At 52.7% G+C, this 18,238-nt stretch overlaps 1 protein-coding gene across 2 annotated transcripts in view; it reads right to left on the reverse strand.

The window, feature by feature from the left end:
• The window catches only part of CREB3L1 (cAMP responsive element binding protein 3 like 1), a 35,466-nt gene that overhangs the window by 13,769 nt on the left and 3,459 nt on the right, over positions 1 to 18,238 (reverse strand). For both annotated transcript variants that reach the window (XM_082626445.1, XM_082626446.1), the window contains exon 2: positions 2,147 to 2,375. In XM_082626445.1, the coding sequence (XP_082482571.1) occupies positions 2,147 to 2,375 (229 nt within the window). The remainder of the gene's footprint in view (positions 1 to 2,146; positions 2,376 to 18,238) is intronic.

Below are 18,238 nucleotides of genomic sequence, written 5' to 3' on the forward strand. Positions count from 1 at the left end.
CTGCCCCCTGCAGAGGACCCACAGACAAACTGCTCTAAATATAGACTTGGGGTGGTGAAGAGTTGCCGGGCTGGGAGGCTGTCCACCCCACATGCTACCCTTCCCCAGGCTGGGGCCTGACACCCCATCGAGGTGACCTCCAGAGGCTGGGCTGAGGCCAGGGCACACAGGGAAGTTGAGACCTCCACAGCCACGAGCCCTGGAGCCACTTAAAGCCCCAGAAGGTGTCCCTGCCTTCAAGCAGCTGGATGGGGGCCGCGTACAAAGTCCCGTCTCTGCCCCTGGGGAATCTCAAAGACCCTCAGAAGCAGCTCACACTTCTTGCACTGAGTCTAATTCTAACCTCTTGCTGCATATGAATTTGTGTATTCCTCCCACCAACCCTGGCGGCAGGCACTGCTATTCTGCCCATTTAATAGTTGAGAAGATTAAAACACTCACTCAAGACCATTGTCCTCCAAAGGGAAAGAGGAATAAGAACCCTGTTCATGGTTCTAAACACGATAGTTTTAATAGGACTTTTATACACATAAGGAAATAGTCACTAATTTTATTTATATATATATAATACACACACACACACACACACACACACACACACATATATATGAAATGTGCTGGGCACTGACTGAGCTGGGTACTTTTCATATATATATTTTTAATCCTGGCCAGAATTCTCAAGATACCTAGTGTCTTCATTCTGTAGTTGAGGAAACTGAGGTCCAGAGAGGTTAAGCAACTTGTTAAAGATCACACAACAGCCGGTTGAGGCGCCGGGATGCACACCAAAGCCAGTACCCTTTAGCGCCCCTTAAGGCCGGCAAGTGTGGTGGTGGCATGGGTGTGAGGTTTAGAATCAGGGGGCCTGCTTGCTCCCAAGTCCCTGCTCTCCATTTACTGTGTGCATAACCTAAATAACTCAGCTTTCCTGAAGTCTCATTTTCCTTATCAGACAAATGGGGAGTATGATAAAAGTGATTCTGACCTCACCTGTGAGTTGTGAGAAACAAATGAGATAAGAACATGAAGGTACTTTGTGAACTGGAGAGTGCTATAGAAATGTTTATTGTTATTCCCATTTGTAGATGAAGAAACTGAGGCTTATCAAGGCTAAGACATGTGTGCAAATATGATGGAGCCCTATGAGGAAATGCCCAAAGAGACCATTTCTAGGTGGGGCACAGTCTGGAGTTCTCAAATGTTGATCACCTGAGGGGAAAAACTCAAAGGGCCCTTTGCTTAAAAGGAAGGGAGGGGGCTTCCCTGGTGGCACAGTGGTTGAGAGTCTGCCTGCCGATGCAGGAGACGCGGGTTCGTGCCCCGGTCCGGGAGGATCCCACATGCCGCTCAGCGGCTAGACCCGTGAGCCATGGCCGCTGGGCCTGCACGTCCGGAGCCTGTGCTCCGCAGCGGGAGAGGCCACGACAGTGGGAGGCCCGTATACCGCAAAAAAAAAAAAAAAAAAGGAAGGGAGGTGGGGGAGAGGAGAGCTTTAGAGAACCCTACCTTTGGCAATAAAAGTAGGGTGCAGGGGAGTTCCCTGGTAGCCTAGTGGTTAGGATTCTGGGCTTTCACTGCCGGGGCCTGGGTTCGATCCCTGGTCAGGGAACTGAGATCCGTGTGATGTGGCAAAAAAAAAAAAAAAAAAAAAAAAAAAAAAAATAGGGTGCAGGTGTTTTGCCCAGGTAACATCTCAGAGGACATCACAGTGTGAGGAGGTGGTAAGGCTCTAGAGTCTTGGTGACTTGTCCACATTTATTGTTTAATCCTCCCCTCCCCCCAAGCTGTTCCATCTAAGGCTGGTTCCCAGACCTAAGCACGCATCAGAATCACTTGGAAGGCTGGATCCTCCCCACAGGGTTTCTGATCCAGCAGGCCTGGGTGGGACCTGAGAATCTGCATTTCTAACAAGTTCCCAGGTGCTGCCCCTGGTCTGGGACCCACCCTTTGCACATCACTGACCTAAGTCAGCCAAAGACCCTCTTGAGAAATGCCCTCCTGGGTCTGACTTGCGGAAGAACAAAAAGGCGGGGGGGGGGCTCCTCTGAGAGGTTTTTGTGGGAGCCCCCTCGGGTCTGGTGTCCCTCCTCTGGGTCTGGTGTCCCTCCTCGGGTCTGGTACCCTGGGCCCCGCCACCCCTTCTTACCTTGGGTGGTGTCCTCCATCTTGATGGGCACAATGGGGCTCTGAGGTGCCGAGTCACCGCTCAGGGAGTAGCTGTGCTCGGCCTGGATGCCCGGCGTGGGGGAGTCCAGTTCCATGTCCAGTAGAGGGCTCTTCTCGTCCAGCACAGGGTCATCAAAGAAACTGCTGAACAGGTCGTTGGAGAAGTCCTCCATGTTCTCTGCAAAGTGGTCCAGGTGCTCAGGGAAGTGCTAGCAAAGGGGGAGGGGAGAGGAGGGAGTCAGCTCACCCTGGAAAGGGGGTGCAGATGCTGCTCTGGTGGTGCCACCAGCCCTGCCACCACCACTGCTGTCCCCGCAACCTCCCCCTTACTCTTCCCTCCACCACCACCAACTTCCCCCCGGCCCACATCATCATACCAACTATTATCATTTCTATCACTACTGTCACCCCGTCATCACATTACTGCCACCACCACCTCCACCGCCCTCTCTAGCCTCTCCATCAGTATCCTCAAGGATGAGTCCTGGATGGTGTGAAAGAATCCAGGCGATAGGACACAGGGCTTTAGTGCTGGCTCTGTGACCTTAGATTGCCCAAGTCTGTTTCTCAGTCCACCCTACTTCTTTCATGGGAGGACTAAGTACTAAAGAATAAGTGTATCTATGCCAGCAAGATTGCATTCCAAAGGCAATATCAGTGACTTTTGTATTCTCTTTTGCTGGAATGCAAGGTGGTGAGATTATTGAGGACTCTGCCCCCCTCATTAGTACAGTCTCCACTTGTCCACATGCCTCCAGTGTCTCCCTTTTCCCAGCCATTCTTTATACCAAGAAATTAGGCTCCAGAGCCATATCATTTGGATTTGAATCCTGGCCCTGATGCTCCTAGCTATGACTCAGTGCCGTTCAAACTGTGGGTGTTGACTCATTAATGGGTTGTGAAATCAATTTAGTAGGTCACGACCAGAATTTAAGAAAAAAGAAAACAGAACAAAATAGAGTAGAAAAATATCAGAGTGCACATAGGGAAGTTAAACACTTGGTAGATTTTTTAATATCAGTTGTGTGTGTGTGTGTGTGTGTGTGTGTGTGTGTGTGTGTACGTTCTTGGGAAGGATGTAAAATATATTTCTCAGAAACAAAATAGTCTGAAAAACATTGGTCTCCACGATCCTGGGAAAGTTGATTAATGTCTCTATGTTTCATTTCCTCCTTTGTACAGTGGGGATGATAATAGTTCCTATCTGCTAGGGTTATTGTAAAAATAAAACAAGTTAATGCACGTCAAGCACTTAGAATAGTCCCTGGTACATAGTAGTTACTCAACAAACCTCTTATTAGTAAAGCCTCCAGTGGCTGGCGCATAGGAGGTGCTTGTTTTTTCTCTCTAAAGAATTATAAATATGTAAGGAAATGTTGCTCATTCTTTTTTTTTTTCTGGACGCACCACACAGCATGTGGGATCTTAGTTCCCTGACCAGGGATTGAACCTGTGCCCCCTGCAGTGGAAGTACAGAGTCTTAACCACTGAACCGCCAGGGGAGCTCCCTGTTCATTCATTTTTTACTGACTGAATGAATTTGCTGGGGCTTTGCTTCTGGCCCTGGGGTCCCACCTGGAGAGTGGGTAAGGGCTGACTTCTGGAGTCTGGAGTTGTTGGCTTTCTGGCCTGGAATACTTGGAGCCTGTCCTAGTCTGGAAGGGATGAGCAGAAAAGCCCTCTGTCTGAGAATAAGATTCAGAGCCACATGAGCATCTGTGTGTGGGGGGCAGGGGATGAGCCCAAGCTCTGCAGATAAGCTTGCTTTTGACTCCTAGCTCACTCCTTGCTAAGTTTACTTCACTTCTCTGGGTCTCAGTTTCCTCATCTGTAAGGGGGAAATAATAGTTCCTACCTCACAGTCTTGTAATGAGGATCAAATATTTGTTAGGTGCTTAATGCTACCCTCATAGGATTATGAGGATAAAATGAGGAAATACATATAACACATGTATACAAATAACATATGTATATATCTATACAGCAAACACATGTAACACTGAGAACAGGGCCTAGAATGCAGTGAGTGCTCAATAACTGTTAGCCATTGTTATTATCAAAAGCCTAACTCTGGACCTGAGGTGAACGGAGCCTGGAGCCAATGCAGGGAGGTGGCTTGGTCCTCCCCCACAAACAAACATGGATCAGAGAATCCATGATAAAATGAGTTCAGAATCCCATCGTCTTAAGTACTCTCTCCTCTCCCCAGCTTGTCAGAACTTACCATCCCTATCCTACACTTTTCTTGTGGTTTTAACTTTCTGAAGTGCTTTCATGCACATTGCCTTATCTAATCCTCACAATTACCCAAGGAGACAAGGAAGTTGCATATCTATATTTGACAGGTAGGGAACCCGAGGCTTAGGGAGCCAAGGAAAGCAGGGAAGCATCCCCAACCACAGTCACACTCCAGTCCTCCCCCAATGGCAGCAGACATTCCCCTGATCGGGAATTGCCCGTCTGTCAGACTGTGAACTCCCTGAGGTAGTAGGGTCTGGACTTGTTCACCTGCTGGGTCCCATCCCCTGGCCCAGGATAGACACTCAACAGCTACTGGTGGAGGGACAGGGCCTTGTACCCCAGAGGGCAACGCCATCAGTATGTCATTCGTCCCATCAATGCCTGGGGTGAGGCAGTACCAGGAAGTCAGAGGCTGAACAAGCCTCCAAGACTGTGATCCCAGCCAAAGGCCGTTTACAGGGTGCAATGCCCCCCAGCCACCTAGCCAGCCACAGTCTGGACTGTGCTAGCTACATCCTCAGCAGAGTCTGGGTCAGCCCACCTGGGGGCGCCCTCTCTCTCTCTCTCTCTCTCAGGGTCTCTCAAAGGCCTGGTGTGAGGCCCAGTGGGAGGGGGTTGTGAAGAGCCTAGTGAGTCAGCTGCTAAGGTATTTCTTCGGCAGCTGCTTCTCAGGCGATAAGGGTTTGCCAAACCCTTTCCCCGGGCCTGGGAGAGGAGAGAAGCTTCCTCCAGTCTGGGCCGGGGTCCCTAAAGGATTCCAGGCAGATGAGCCAGGTCCTTCTCAGAGACCCCTTTTGGGGTGCCCGCAGGCACCTGCTGAGGGAGATCAGTTGGTCCCTGCTTTGTGAGCAGTCCCACCCCACCTGCTGGAGACAGCAGCGAAGGCCCAGCAGGACAGAGCTTCCAGAGCGTGGGAGCCAAGTGGAAGGGGAGGGCGGCCAAGGGGCAGGCGGACTGGGGGTGGGGGACACTCAGAGAACCCAGTCCTCCTTGCTCAGGTCTTCACTGTGTGCTGGGTGGACCTCTGGGGGCAACAGTGGGATGTGCCATCATCCCCAGGCCCACCTCCTGCTCATGCGAGCGTGCCAGAGGGCCTCCCTTTAGAGAGCTTTGAGCCCTATTTCTATCTGGTGTCTGGCCTCTCAGAGCAGCCCAGTTATGGCTGGTTTATACCATCAATTTAGAGGCAGAAGGGACATGAGAAAGCCCATGGTCCACGCCCCCTCTCCCCACTTGCTAATGAGGAAACTGAGGTCCAGAGAGGGACCTACCAGGGTCACACAGTGAGTTGGTGATGCTGAGGGAGGGGTTATCCGTAGCTCTGGCGCTGCACAGGAATGTGGAGCAACTTCTCCTTCCTGTCCTCTCTTCTTCCTCTGTACCCACCCTCCCCTCAGCCCTGGAAAGCCCCCTCTGGAGATCTAGGGCCTCCTCAGCTTCAGCAAGGCCCCTTGTCCCTTCTCCCACCCCCCAAAACCACACCCAGCTCTTTCTCCAGTTCACACACAAAAAGTTCAGGTTTCAGACTACCTGATGGAAAATGATTGGGGGTGGGAGGCAGGCTTCTATAGACGGCAGGGAGTCAACGTTCTGAGGGGGATAGGGTTCTCCTGGGGGTGAGCGTTCTACCGGGGGTGCCTTTCCAAGCAACTGGGGTGGGAAGCCTGAGAAGGAAATATTATGATTTGTTTCCCTCCTTGTTGAAGACTTTTTCCAACAGTCTTGCCAATGTAAGCTCCTTCTCGGCTGCCACGCGCAGCCGGCGCCGGCTCCCCTCTCTTGGAGGACAGGTCCCGAGCTCTCGGGCCCCCAGCCCCGCGCACCCCTCCCCCTCCGCAGCATCTCCTCCCGGAGACGGGTCTCAGTCGACAACCCTTTAAGTTTAAAGAAGGAGAATGTCCAGTCGGCCCCGCGTGGCCCACGAAAGGTTAACGCCTGCGCGCGGGGGGCCGCCCCGCGCCGGAACCCAGCATGCTCATTGGTCGGATCTGCGGAGGTCGTGGCCAATGGGAGGAGGCTGCGAGACGCCCGCCGCTGGAGCCGCGAGGAGGGGGCGGGAGGAAGGCACGGCTCGCGCGGGGGAGGGTTCGCGGCCTTCGCCGAAGGCGCGGGCTACGTCAGGTTAGAGTGTGTTTGTCTTGGGTCCCTTTCTGCACCTGGGGCAGAGGCAGAAATGGCCTCTTTGAGCTTTCAGGTGCCCCTGGCAGTTCTATGGTGCCCTAAGACCCTTATCAGCTGCGTGGCCTCGACCCCGCACCGGGAGCCCGAGGAAGTGAAGACAGAGGGGAGGCCAGGCCCCAATTCTTAAGTTCCTTCGCGGCTCTTCCAGCTCAGCTCCTTCCTTCCCTCCTCGAATAATCCTACCTTGGGCTCATTGATGGGGCAACGGGGTCTCTGTCCCAGGTAGGGGAGGTGGGACACTCCTGGGCGGTAATAGCGCCGTCTGAGGCTCCTCTCAGTTCCCCTCCCCTAATTCCTCCTGGGGGTCGATGGAGAGAGAAGGAAAAGCTCTGGGGGCGTGGCTGTCACCTGAGGGTGTGTGTGGGAAAGAGGTTCCCCCACCTGCTGCAGCCTGAGAGCGCCCCCTTCTCTCTGGCCCCTACCCCTCGGCGCCTGCACCCCCATCCCGGGCTTCTCCCCCTCCCCCGGTCCAGGCTGATTCAGTCTGTGTTTGGGGAAAGGAGGGAGGAGGCCGGAGTGGGTCCAGGCTGAGCTGTGGGATAAGGAGTGGGGGGAATGCCGAGCCCGGACATTCCTTCCGAGAGAGTGAGCTCTGGGGAGCGATGGGAGGAGAGTCCTCTCACATTTCCCCTTCCCCTCCCCCGCAGGTTAGCTCCCCCCCCCCTCCACTGACCCATACATTCCGGGACGGTTACTTGCCTCGTGGTCACTAGAAAATTGCCCCCATTTCTAGCTGAAGGGCCACCAGTCTGAGTCACTGTTGTGCCCTGTGTGTGGCGGTGAGGGGTGGGGGTAGGGTCAAGAGAGAGCAGGGAGGGGCTTGGGGAAGGGAGGTGGGCCCCTGGGTACCCAGTGGTCCTCCTAGTCCTGAAGCATCACCATCCAGTCATTTGGGGGTAGGGGGAGATCCAGGCATCTTCCCAGAGCTAGACTGGAAGGCTGTCCTATGAAGGAAAAAAGGCCCTAGACAGACTCAGGAGGCCCTAGTTCAAGATCCATCTGTGCTGTGAGACCTGGGCAGGGGCAAGTGGTGTCTCCTCTCTAGGCCTGTTTCCCCATCCATTCCCCAGCATAGTCTGTGTTCCTACTGAGGCAGGGGTGGCAGGCATAGGGAGAAGTGGACTAGTCGTCAGAAAGTGGCCTCTTTTCCTCTGCTCTGGCATCTCTGGGGACTGTGAAAGGACAGAGCCAGTTTTCCTCATCCCTGGAGCCAGCCCCTCCCTGAGCCTTCCTGGCAGGGCACAGGGGTGAAGGGAAGCACATTGTTCCAGCCTCCAACCTCACTCTCGTCCCCCATTCCCCACAGGCCCGGGGAAGGCGGCTGCTGAGGTTTCATATTTTCCCCCTACCGAACTCTTCACCACAGAGCCCAAGTCCAAATAAGCAGAAATGCTTCCCTGTGTGTGTGTGTGTGCTTGTGCACGTGCGTGTGCATATGTGTGTGCACATGCTACACAGGCGTGGGCTGTGAGGTTCTTTCTTACACAGGGAAACACCATCTCCTTGACACCACACAACATAAGATCCCCACATTTAGACACATTCAGACTGTTCCCTATACAGCCTGGCACAGATACTAATGCACATACACACTCTTCTGGGCTCACATAGGCTGACACTGGCAGGCACTGACACAGACCCAACAAGGAAACACTCCTCAGATGTGATCAGACGGACACAGACTCCCATGTGCGCACACACACACACATGTGCAGTTACCCCAGACAGTCACGGTCACAGACGTGGGCATGCACACTCGCACACAAACACACACAACATCTCAACACCACAGCACTGAATGCTGACTGTGCCAAGCCACATGCCTGAGTCATGTGACCCCCAGCGAGGGAGCGTTGGGAGTCCTGGGCTTGCCTGGGGCTGGGACGGTGAGGGCTGGGACGGGAGGAAGAGGTACCATGGGGATTGAGCTTTTCTGTGCCTGTGTGCTGGAGAAAAGAAGTGGGAGAGGAAAGGGCAGGCTGGTGCCCACCACAGGCTGCCACTGTGCAGAGCAGGGTCCACAGTCTCTGGAGCCCCCAGCCCTGTTAGTCTGGCTCTCCAGTTCCCCCTCCTGACACTGTGGTAGCCCTTCCCTGGCCGGATCACAGGTCCCTCAGGAAAGTGAAGAGCTGGCCTACAGGTTCCCAGCCAGCCCCTGGCATCTTCTGACCAGGCGGCCCATGTGCTGTGGCCCAACCTTGGGGTGGGTGCCAGGTACTGTCTGGGCAGAAGGAAGCCATGGCAGTTAGTGCTGCCGCCCAGGGCTGGGATTAGCTGTGACTGGCACCACTGAGGGCACAGCAGCCCAGGGTCTGGCTGCTGGAGATGTTGGTCCATAGGCAGTAGCCAGAGGATCCCTGTGGGACAGCTCAGGACCCTGGAGACTAAGTGCCAGGGCTGGCGCTGGGGGCCTCTGGAGAATAAGGGCATCTAGTCCCATCCACTTATTCATCACTCGTGCATTTGTTCAGTGTTTACTGAGGACCTACTGTGTGCCCAACCCTGTGGATACAGAGATGAACAAAGCCCAGTTCCTGCTCCCAAAGGGCTTCCTGACTAGTGGTGTGACCACCCATTTATGAAGGTAGGTCCAAGACTTGAACTCTGATCTGTCTCCAGAATATTCTCCACCTTGGGATCTTCTAACATAAATATGACTATGTGACTCCCCTGCTCACTATCCACTAATGACTTCCTCTGCCCTTAGGATAGATTCCAACTTCCTTAGTACAGCTCGAAATGATCCAGCCATGTCACCTCTGTGTCTCGCTGTGTCCACTTCTCATCCGTGTCTCCAAAGCCTAGCACTGGTCTCAGCACATGGTAGGTGCTCAGCTCTTTGCTGAGTGACCGAGTGACTGGCTGAATGAGTGGGCGAATGAAGGAATGTGCCAGTGAGCAAATGGACTGAGGCTTTTCCTTCTGCAGCTGAGCCTCCAGGAGTGACTGCCCTGAGTTCCGCTCTGCTGCCAGCCTGCTCCTGCCCCAGGCAGTTTCCATGCGCCTGGACGCCTTCCCTCGGCTCCTCCCTGGTGGGGCCTGTTGTACCCATTCTCTGGGTTGTTCTTTCCCAAGGCCCTTTTGCTCTTAAGCCCCAGCCAGACCGGGTACCTGGGGACCACAGCCCCCAACTCAGCTCTGGAGGAACTGTCCCCAGGGTTAGGCCAGGTCTGAGAGGATAAACGGAGCCCAGTGGCCAACCAGCCGAGCTGCTCTTCCGGCCCCTGGCCAGCTGGAAGGCCCTCTTGGGCTGGAGCCTGCCACCAGGCTCTGGCTGGAATTCCCTTGGCCTGTTCCCTCTCCTCTGTGCACTCAGCATTCGGCCTCTGGCTTCCTCAGCGGTCCCGGGCCTGTCTGAGTTGTCCTCAGGTTTTATTTTTGGAAGAAGTTGCATTCTCTCTCCTTATTTACTCCCTTCCTTCAGGGAAGGTGTGGGACCCCTGGGCTCGGCTGGGGATCAGGCTGTGACTCCAGCCCCTGGGGTTTGGACTCCTCTGGGGCTCCAAGGAGGGGACCTCCAAAGATTCCTGACCGATCTGATGCTTCAAAGCCATCTGACTCTGCCCTCCTTCCCCCACCCAGTGTGTGACTAATGCCTGCCCCTGCCCTTCTTGAAGAGCCCCACATTGGCCAAAAGAAATCCCTACAATTTTAGAGCTGAAAGGAATTCTGGCATCATTAGGTCCATCTCCTTTTACTTGTAGAAGCAATGTAGTTCAATGGTTATAAGCAAGAGAGGCAGACAGATCCAGTTCTAATCCTGGCTCTGCTGCCTACTGTGTAGCCTTGGGCAAGTTACTTAACCTTTCTGAGCCTCTGTCTCAGCTATAAAATAGGGGTACTTATATCTACGCCACCTGTGAGGTTGCTGTGAGGGTTAAATGAGACAACATTTTTAAAGTGCTTTGTACAATGCAAGACACATAGAAGGCTCTTTTCAAATGTAGCTATTATTATTATTATTATCATTACAGAGAGGAAAACGATGAGAGCCAAGGGAAGGAATGGACTTGCCCAGGATCACACAGCTCAAGGTAAGCAGCCATTCCCAGAGTCTTTCCTCTGTCTCCATCTCCCTTCCAAGGAGAAGGGAGGGGGCAGGCACCAGCCCAAAGGAGGAATCTCCTTGAGTCAGTCGCATGGGCAAACCCCTGGGTCTTCCATGGCTGCCTCCTGCATCAGGCCCGGGCCCTCCTCTGACTCAGGCATTTCCTCCACTGCCCCAGGGGCTTCTTGCTCACTGGGGTGAGAGGTCCAGGGAGGAGACCCCAGGCTGAGGGTCCACCTCAGCCCCAAGGTGGACCCCAGGCCAGCGGGACTATGAGAGGAGGGGGAAATGCTGGGTCCTGACATCACAGAGCAGAGAAGCTGGAGCCACAGCCATGCAGGCCAGCTGGGGCCCTTCCAGCACGTCCAGATGTCTCAGGAATGTGCTGAGCTGGGAACCACCTCACTCCTTCCCTCACCACCCCCAAGCCCTCATCCCCTCATATGCTTGCTCAAGCTCTGCCTCTGCCCCGCCCCCTACCCTTCCTCTTTCATCTCTCCCTGGGAGAGCCTCGTGTCCACTGTCCCTCTGGTTCCTTGCCACAGTCCAGCTGCCTCTCAGACCTCTGAAGGGGTCACCAGAGGCAAGAGCCCTTCCCCTTCTGCAGACCCCCTGGTCTGACTAAGACGGGTGGTGGGGGAGATGGAAGCCTGAGCTAACTGGGAGGGGAACGTTCTGAGCAGATAGTGCCTGCCAGATCCCAAATGTGGAACTGATTTGCAGCCCTGGGAGAGAAAGGGGTGAAGGCTTTGGGGTGGTAGAGGGCAGGGTTGGGCCTCTTCTCCGGGAGGATGATGAAAGGGGCTTTGGGTATCTTGTCCCAGTTGATGGGTGGGAGGGCCAAGGAGAGGAGGTGCCAAGCTGGGCTGGGCTCAGAAGGAGGGCTCAGATCCTTCTAGGCTGCTGGGATCAATGGGGACATGCTTTGCCTGATAGTGGAGGGTCCTGAGGGGGTGAGGGAACCCCATTAGGGTCTTGGGGTTGGGCCAGGAGGCAGGACATGGTTCAGACTGGAGCTCTCAGCCCCAAAGAGGGACAGCTTGTGTCTCTGCAAGGGTGGAGTTGCCTTGGGCCTCCCCAGGCCAGCCTGGCCCCAAGTGCTGGGGATGAGAGAGCCAGAAGGGAACTGGTGCTCCTGGCCAGTGTGAGGGTGACATCAGGGCAGGAGGTAGAAATCAGAGGAGAGAAGGGACCTGGGGTCAGTTGCTGCCTCGGCCTGCTCTGGGCACAGAGAGGGGCCCACAATGCTGTCTTGAGGGAGAGGCCCTGATCATCCAGACAGGCTGACAGCTGGGATGCCCTAATGGACTCTAGACCTCCTAGCACTGAGACGGTTCAGGGGAGCTGGGACCACTGCCCTGTCCAGCTCAGAACTATCATTGAGAACTATCACTGGCTCCCTTCTGCCTGCTGAAAAAACTCCCAGCTCCTCAGCACAGCATTCAAGGTTTGTCACAAATTGATCTCAACTTTCCACTATAGCTGGAACCCCTCATCTTTCCTTTCCCTCCAGCCTCATTGGATGACTGCTCCCAGTTCCTTAAACCTGCTGTAAGCTCCATGGCTGCAGGGCCTTTGCTTGTACCATTCCCTGTGCCTGGAAGGCCTTTGCCTTTTATCTCCTCATTCTAATTCCTATCATCCTTTAAGGCCCAACTCAGTGCTGCTTCCTCCAGGAAGCCTTCCTTGATCACCCAGCTGGAGGAGTCCTCTCTGTCTTATACCACTGTAGCATTCATAGGCCACTGGTTAATATCATGCCTTGAACTCTAATTATCCACAATGGGACCCATCTCTCCTTCTAAACTTTAACCACCTTGAGGGTAGGATATAGGATGGAGTTCATCCTCGAACCCTCTGCAGGGCTTCACACAGGGACTGGCATACAGTATACCTAATAACAATAATAGCTAATATTTATATGCCAGGCACTGTTCTAGTTCCTTCCATGCAGTACCTGATTTAAGTTTCAGAAGATCAGGTAGGTACTATCACTACTGCCATTGAATGGTTAAGGAAACTGAGGCACAGAGAAGTTAAGTAGCTTACCCAGTTTATTCAGTTAGCAAGTGGCTGAGCCAGGATTTGAACCCAAGCTCTGACTGCAGAGCTTGTGCTCTTAAGCACACGCGACAACACTGGACGCTGAAGGAATAATGACCGATTTCCTGCTGTCCCATCCCAGCACCTAGTACAGGGCCAGATACAAAATATGGGCCCCCATTCCAGGCACTGGGTCCTCACCTGGGGCCCCAGGTTTGCTCATCCCTGGCCATCCCTCTCCTGATGCCCAGAAAGACATAGCCCTGAGAAGAGGCCTGGGGTCTTTTGCCTTTACCCAAAGACAACAGCCTTTCAGCTCCAGAGAGGTCCAACATGTAGGCAAATAAAATCCCTATAATTAGGGGTCAACAAAGGGACGAAGATGGGACATTTCTCCAAGGGCAGTCCAATGCTGAGGACCGTCCTTTCGGGCAGTGACAGCAACAATCAGAATAAAAAGAGCAGCAACAACTCCTGTTTACAGGGGGCTTGCTGTGTGCCATGCCTTGTGCTAGGATCTCTGCAAGAGCTGTCTAACTGAGCTCGTGTAAGAACCCTGTGTGCCACAGTCATCCTTACGTAATGGATGGGGAAAATCAGCTCAGAGAGGTTAAGGCACCTGTCCAAGCTCACACAGATGACAAGTGGTGAGAGCCAGGATTTGCTCCCAGGTCTGGGCAGGGCTAAAACCGACCACTAATGGTCACCCCACCCCACCTCAGGTATGGCTTGGCTCCCCAGTGCTTGTCGAGGTATCTGCCATCTGACCTGTGGACTTGCTGTCTGGTCAGGTGGGGTCTGGGAATAGACACCAGGTCTCAGGAGAATTTCTGTTCAGAATCTGCCCGGAGTGGAATGGATTTAGAGTCTACAGCTCAACTTTTCCCCAAGCTCATGCAACTTTGAGAGCCCAGGATATTAAGAGCTGGGTCGATTTCTTTAGCTGGGTAGTGAGTACCCAGGTATCCATTTTATTACACTTTGTAATTCATATACATGCATTATATATATTCTCTTATATGCACGATACATTTCATAATAGAAAAGGCCACCATAATTAGGAGATTGGGATTAACATATACACACTACTATATATAAAACAGATAACTAACAAGGACATACTGTATAGCACAGGGAACTCTACTCAATATTCTGTAATAACCTATATGGGAAAAGAATCTGAAAAAGAATGTAGGTATATATATATATATATATATATATGACTGATTCACTTTGTTGTACACCTGAAATTAGCACAACATTGTAAATCAACTATACTCCAATAAAAATTAAAAAAAAAAAAAGGCCATCATGATAGAGTGAAAGGTAGATGTAGGATTTAGGTTAAGATTCACTACTTGATAAATAAAATCCACCTAAAAAAAGAAAAGTACCATCAAAGCTGGAAGTGTGGAAGTATCCTTTCTCTCATTACCCATCCATCCACTCGTTCATCCATCCATCACTTCTTCTCACTCCTTCCTTCCATCTATTCAATAAGTAAACATTTCCTGAGCACCCAGTCACTATAGCTATACCTAGTGAATAGATAAAAACAATTGCCTGACACTCCCTGCCCTCAAAGAACTCTCAGTCTAGTTCAGCAATGAGGAAACCAAGGCCCAGAAAGGGGAAGTGATTTGCCCAAGGTCACACAGAGAGTTAGGGAGATGAGGTGAGGAGACGTGAGAACATTCTAGGCAGCAGGGAACACATGGGAAAAGGCTCGGGCCTGTCTGCCTCCCCAGCAAGTCCCCTCAGTTGCTGCTTTCAAACTGCCTCCTGGCTCTCCGTGAGGGCCTGAAGAGCCTGCCTTACTCCACTGCTGCTTTCATTTTTGTTATTCTTTTGGAAGGAGAAGAGGGGGACAGCTGCTGCTGTCCAGCTGTTCTGTCAGACCACACAGCCCAGCCCAGATGTGTCAGGCTCTCTGTGATGGGTGAAATGGCTCCTGGGCCAAGGGCCAAGGAAGCTGCAGTGAGGGTTCTGTCCCGGGAGAGTTGGGAGAAGAGGCACCTTCAGCCCGGCAGCAGAGAAGCCCAATATTCCTCCAGCTGTCAAGTTGGCCTCGCTCATGATGTGGTACGTCTAGGTCATAAGGATCAGGATTTTGATATTCCAAGGAAATCACCCTTGATCTATTTTCTCTGTTGGTCAGAGTTCTGGGCTGTATATCTTGCCCCTCCCAGCTTCCCGAGAACCAGACATCCTCATGCCTACCTTCTGCCCAGTCTTGCTCCCCAGTTCTACCATTTACTCTGCCTGCTGAAGCGGGTTACTTCGTGTTCCAGCCAGAGCAATGCTTACGGCCTTGACTTAACTCCACCCAAATCTTCTTCCTCCATCCTGCCCCCTGGAGTGCTGAGACTTCCAGAAGAACAGCCTGTTCTCCAGCATCTGGAGCTGGTTTCTTGAGGAAGGTTCAAGAGCAAGCCAGGTCCCACAGAGGGATGCTCTGAGAGGGCCTTGGTACCAGGACTTGCAGGAGGCATCGTATGGGGAAGGGAAGACACAAAGCGGGGCTGGCCTTCATCCTCTCCTCTCCTGGCACAATGGCCAGGCCAGACATAAACAGACCCTCCTGGGGAGTCCTGGGAACTGCAGAGGGCAAAGGTCCAAGTTCCCAGGTGGGCTGGGGAGTGGCATCCTAGAGTGAGGATGAGGAGAGGGCAGGGGATGGGATGTGTGGTCTCTCCTCTGACAGGCCAGGCAACGTGCTGGCTCTGCCCTTAAAGCTCTAGGCATCCATGGTGCCCTAAGGATGGGAGTGAGTGAGCGTGAAGGCGGAGCCCCTCTGATATCTGAGATCCCAAACGTTCCTGCCCTGGAGGGCAAAGTCCAAACCAGATCAAGAGGGGGAGAGAAGGTGGTGATTTCTCCTCCTTGACTCCATGGGACCCTGTCCCGAGAACAGCATTTAGATGTCCCCTCCTCTGTGTCAGTTTTCTCATCTGCGCAGGGGCCAATGATGCTTATATAACAGGCTCAGTAAAAGGGACACGGCCCCAGTCCTTCCTTGCTGAAATGCCTTCCAATAACTCCTTTGCCTATAAGGATGGGGATATTGGAGAGGGAGGGTGAGGAGGTCACCTCCTCTGAGAACCTTCCATGACCTCCAGCCCGGCTGGAGGCTCCTCTTTGGGCTCCCATCATGCTCTGCTCCATCGTGGTGCCCCGTGGTGCTGCTCTGTCTGCTTCCCTCTCTGTCTCTCTCATTTGGCTGTGAGTGGCTGGAGGTCATTCTGCACAGTGACCAGCACTGGCACTCCTTTAGCTCCCAGTTGTTAAAGGACGGATGTATGTATTGAAAAATAACCAAGCGAATTCCCGGCTGGTCCAGGGAAGCCGGAGGGACCTCACAGCAGATGGGGGCACAGGCAGCATTTTTGTGGGATCCAGTTCGCATCACCCTCAGGGCTGGCTGGGCCAGAACCTGAGAATCCAGGGCCCCTTCTGGAATTATCAGTACACTTCTTGAACACTCAGGCCTGTCTTTTTAAAAACAGTCTCCCCTTCCCTTATAGGGACTGCCTATAAGGGAGTCTGAAGTCATTTTCTCTACAAATACAGTAAACCCTTGAAATAGAGCAAAGTACACTACAATGTGACCAAAACTGGGCTTCTGTCCTATGCCTGGGACCCATCTCAAATGAAGGTGGGAAAAGCTCTTATCTTTGTGGGGCTGGTAAAGAAGTGACTGCCTCGTGCTCCTCTGGAACTTCCTCAGTTTGGTTTGCTGCATGTGCTAAGGTTTCACAATCTTTACTTTTGTGCTTTTTGTGATAGTACAGACCAACTGAAAAATACCACTTTTCATTGATCCTACAATAACATAACTCCACATTTTGTATGATTGAAAATTTTGGACTCAGCTTATTGTTTTATGGTTGAGTTTTACTATACTAAGCGCCTATTTTGTGCCACGGTACTGTGCTAGGTTTACGGCAATGAATACAACTGACATGGTCTCTGTTCTTAGGGAACTTGCTTTCTCACAGAGGAAGTGGACAATAAGCTGATAAAATAACAGCAAATTGAGAGAGGAGCTATGAAGAAGTCAAAGGACTGAAACAGGGACTTCCCTGGCGGTCCAGTGGTTAAGGCTCCTTGCTTCCACTGCAGAGGGCATAGGGTTTGATCCCTGGTCAGGGAACTGAGATCCCACATGCTGTGTGGCATGGCCAAAACAACAACAGCTACAACAACGGACTGAAACAAAACAATAAGGGGTCCCACTTGAGGTGGTTGGGGAGGTTTCTCTAATGAGGCTTCCTGTGAACTGAGTAAGTTGAGATGGAGCGAACTGGAAAGCGTTCTAGATGTCAGGAAGAGCATGTGCAAAGGCCCCGCGGCAGGACTAGAAAAGACTTAATTTTAAGCTGGGTGAGTGTGGATCCAGGAGTCCCAGCGAACTGAACAAGGGGAAACTGGGGAAGGTGGAAGCCCTAGAGCCAACTGGTGCTCAAGGGTGAAGCCTAAGCCACAAGTTCAAATCTGCTGTGCATCTGTCAGCTGTAGACTATCCTACACCAGGGGTTGTGGGGGTCTGCGCCAAGGGTAGGGATGACTCGAGGCAATGATAACTCATTGGAAACCTTCCTAAATTTCAGAGACAGTGTGGGCCGCAGGCCCCTGATGGCTGGGAGTAGAGCGCATCCTTTTTCCTCTTCCTTAAAAAATGTGGGGCCTGGCCTGAGGGTTAGGGAAAAGGGATTCATCCAGCAACGGTTGGTTGAAGCCTCCTCTGTGCCAAGCACTGTACTGGGCACTGGGGATACAGCAGTGAACAAGACAGTTAAACGCCTGCCCTCAAGGAGCTCACATCCTAGTGGGGGGAGCAAAAACAAAATAAAAAGCTGCCCAAAACAAACTTAGTGTTTTAGAGGAGAAGGAGGTGTCTGGGGCAATCTCCCTTCCTGAAGGGGAGCCCTGAGATTTGGGTTCCTCCATTAGTTTTTCTCTATTAGTTCTTTTGTAGTGGATTCTACTTGGAGACCAGAGTGCCTTGGCCTTTGGGTCCTCTTTCCTGTTAGTGAGAATTTAAAGAGAAACACAGGCACATGCGCTCGCACCCCTCCCCTTTTAAGGGCTGTTAAAGGCCCACACACAGACATAGGAACACCCAAATGCACATACTTCTCTAATCTCCCTAAATCCCCCAAAGGCTGGGGTGGTGGAAATAGTAATGGTAGTGGTTCTCTGCTTCCCCACTCAGCTCAGGAGAAGCCAGTCTGGGGGCCTGGGGAGCAGTGATCAGGTTTAGCCCTCACCACCCCCCTTCCCCTGGGCTGGTCCCCGGTCCTGGTCATTCCCACACCTGGCCTCCCCAGCTGCTGGGAGGTGAATGAGTGTGCTGGGCAAACATCCTTGCAGCTTCCTGCTGTGCCCCTCTGAGACAACAGAACTCCTCTTCCTCCTTCTCCTCCTCCCCACCCCCTCCCAGCTGGGGCTTCTCTGGGATCCAAAGCCATTTCCCTCTAGAGAAACTAGAGTCATCCTTTCCCCTGAGCCAGAGGACGGACCTAGTGTCTCTCTCTGGAGACATGACCTGTTCTCCCT

Source organism: Mesoplodon mirus, assembly GCF_964341445.2.
Source record: "Mesoplodon mirus genome assembly, chromosome: 7".
In the NCBI taxonomy this organism is placed as follows: Eukaryota; Metazoa; Chordata; class Mammalia; order Artiodactyla; family Ziphiidae; genus Mesoplodon; species Mesoplodon mirus.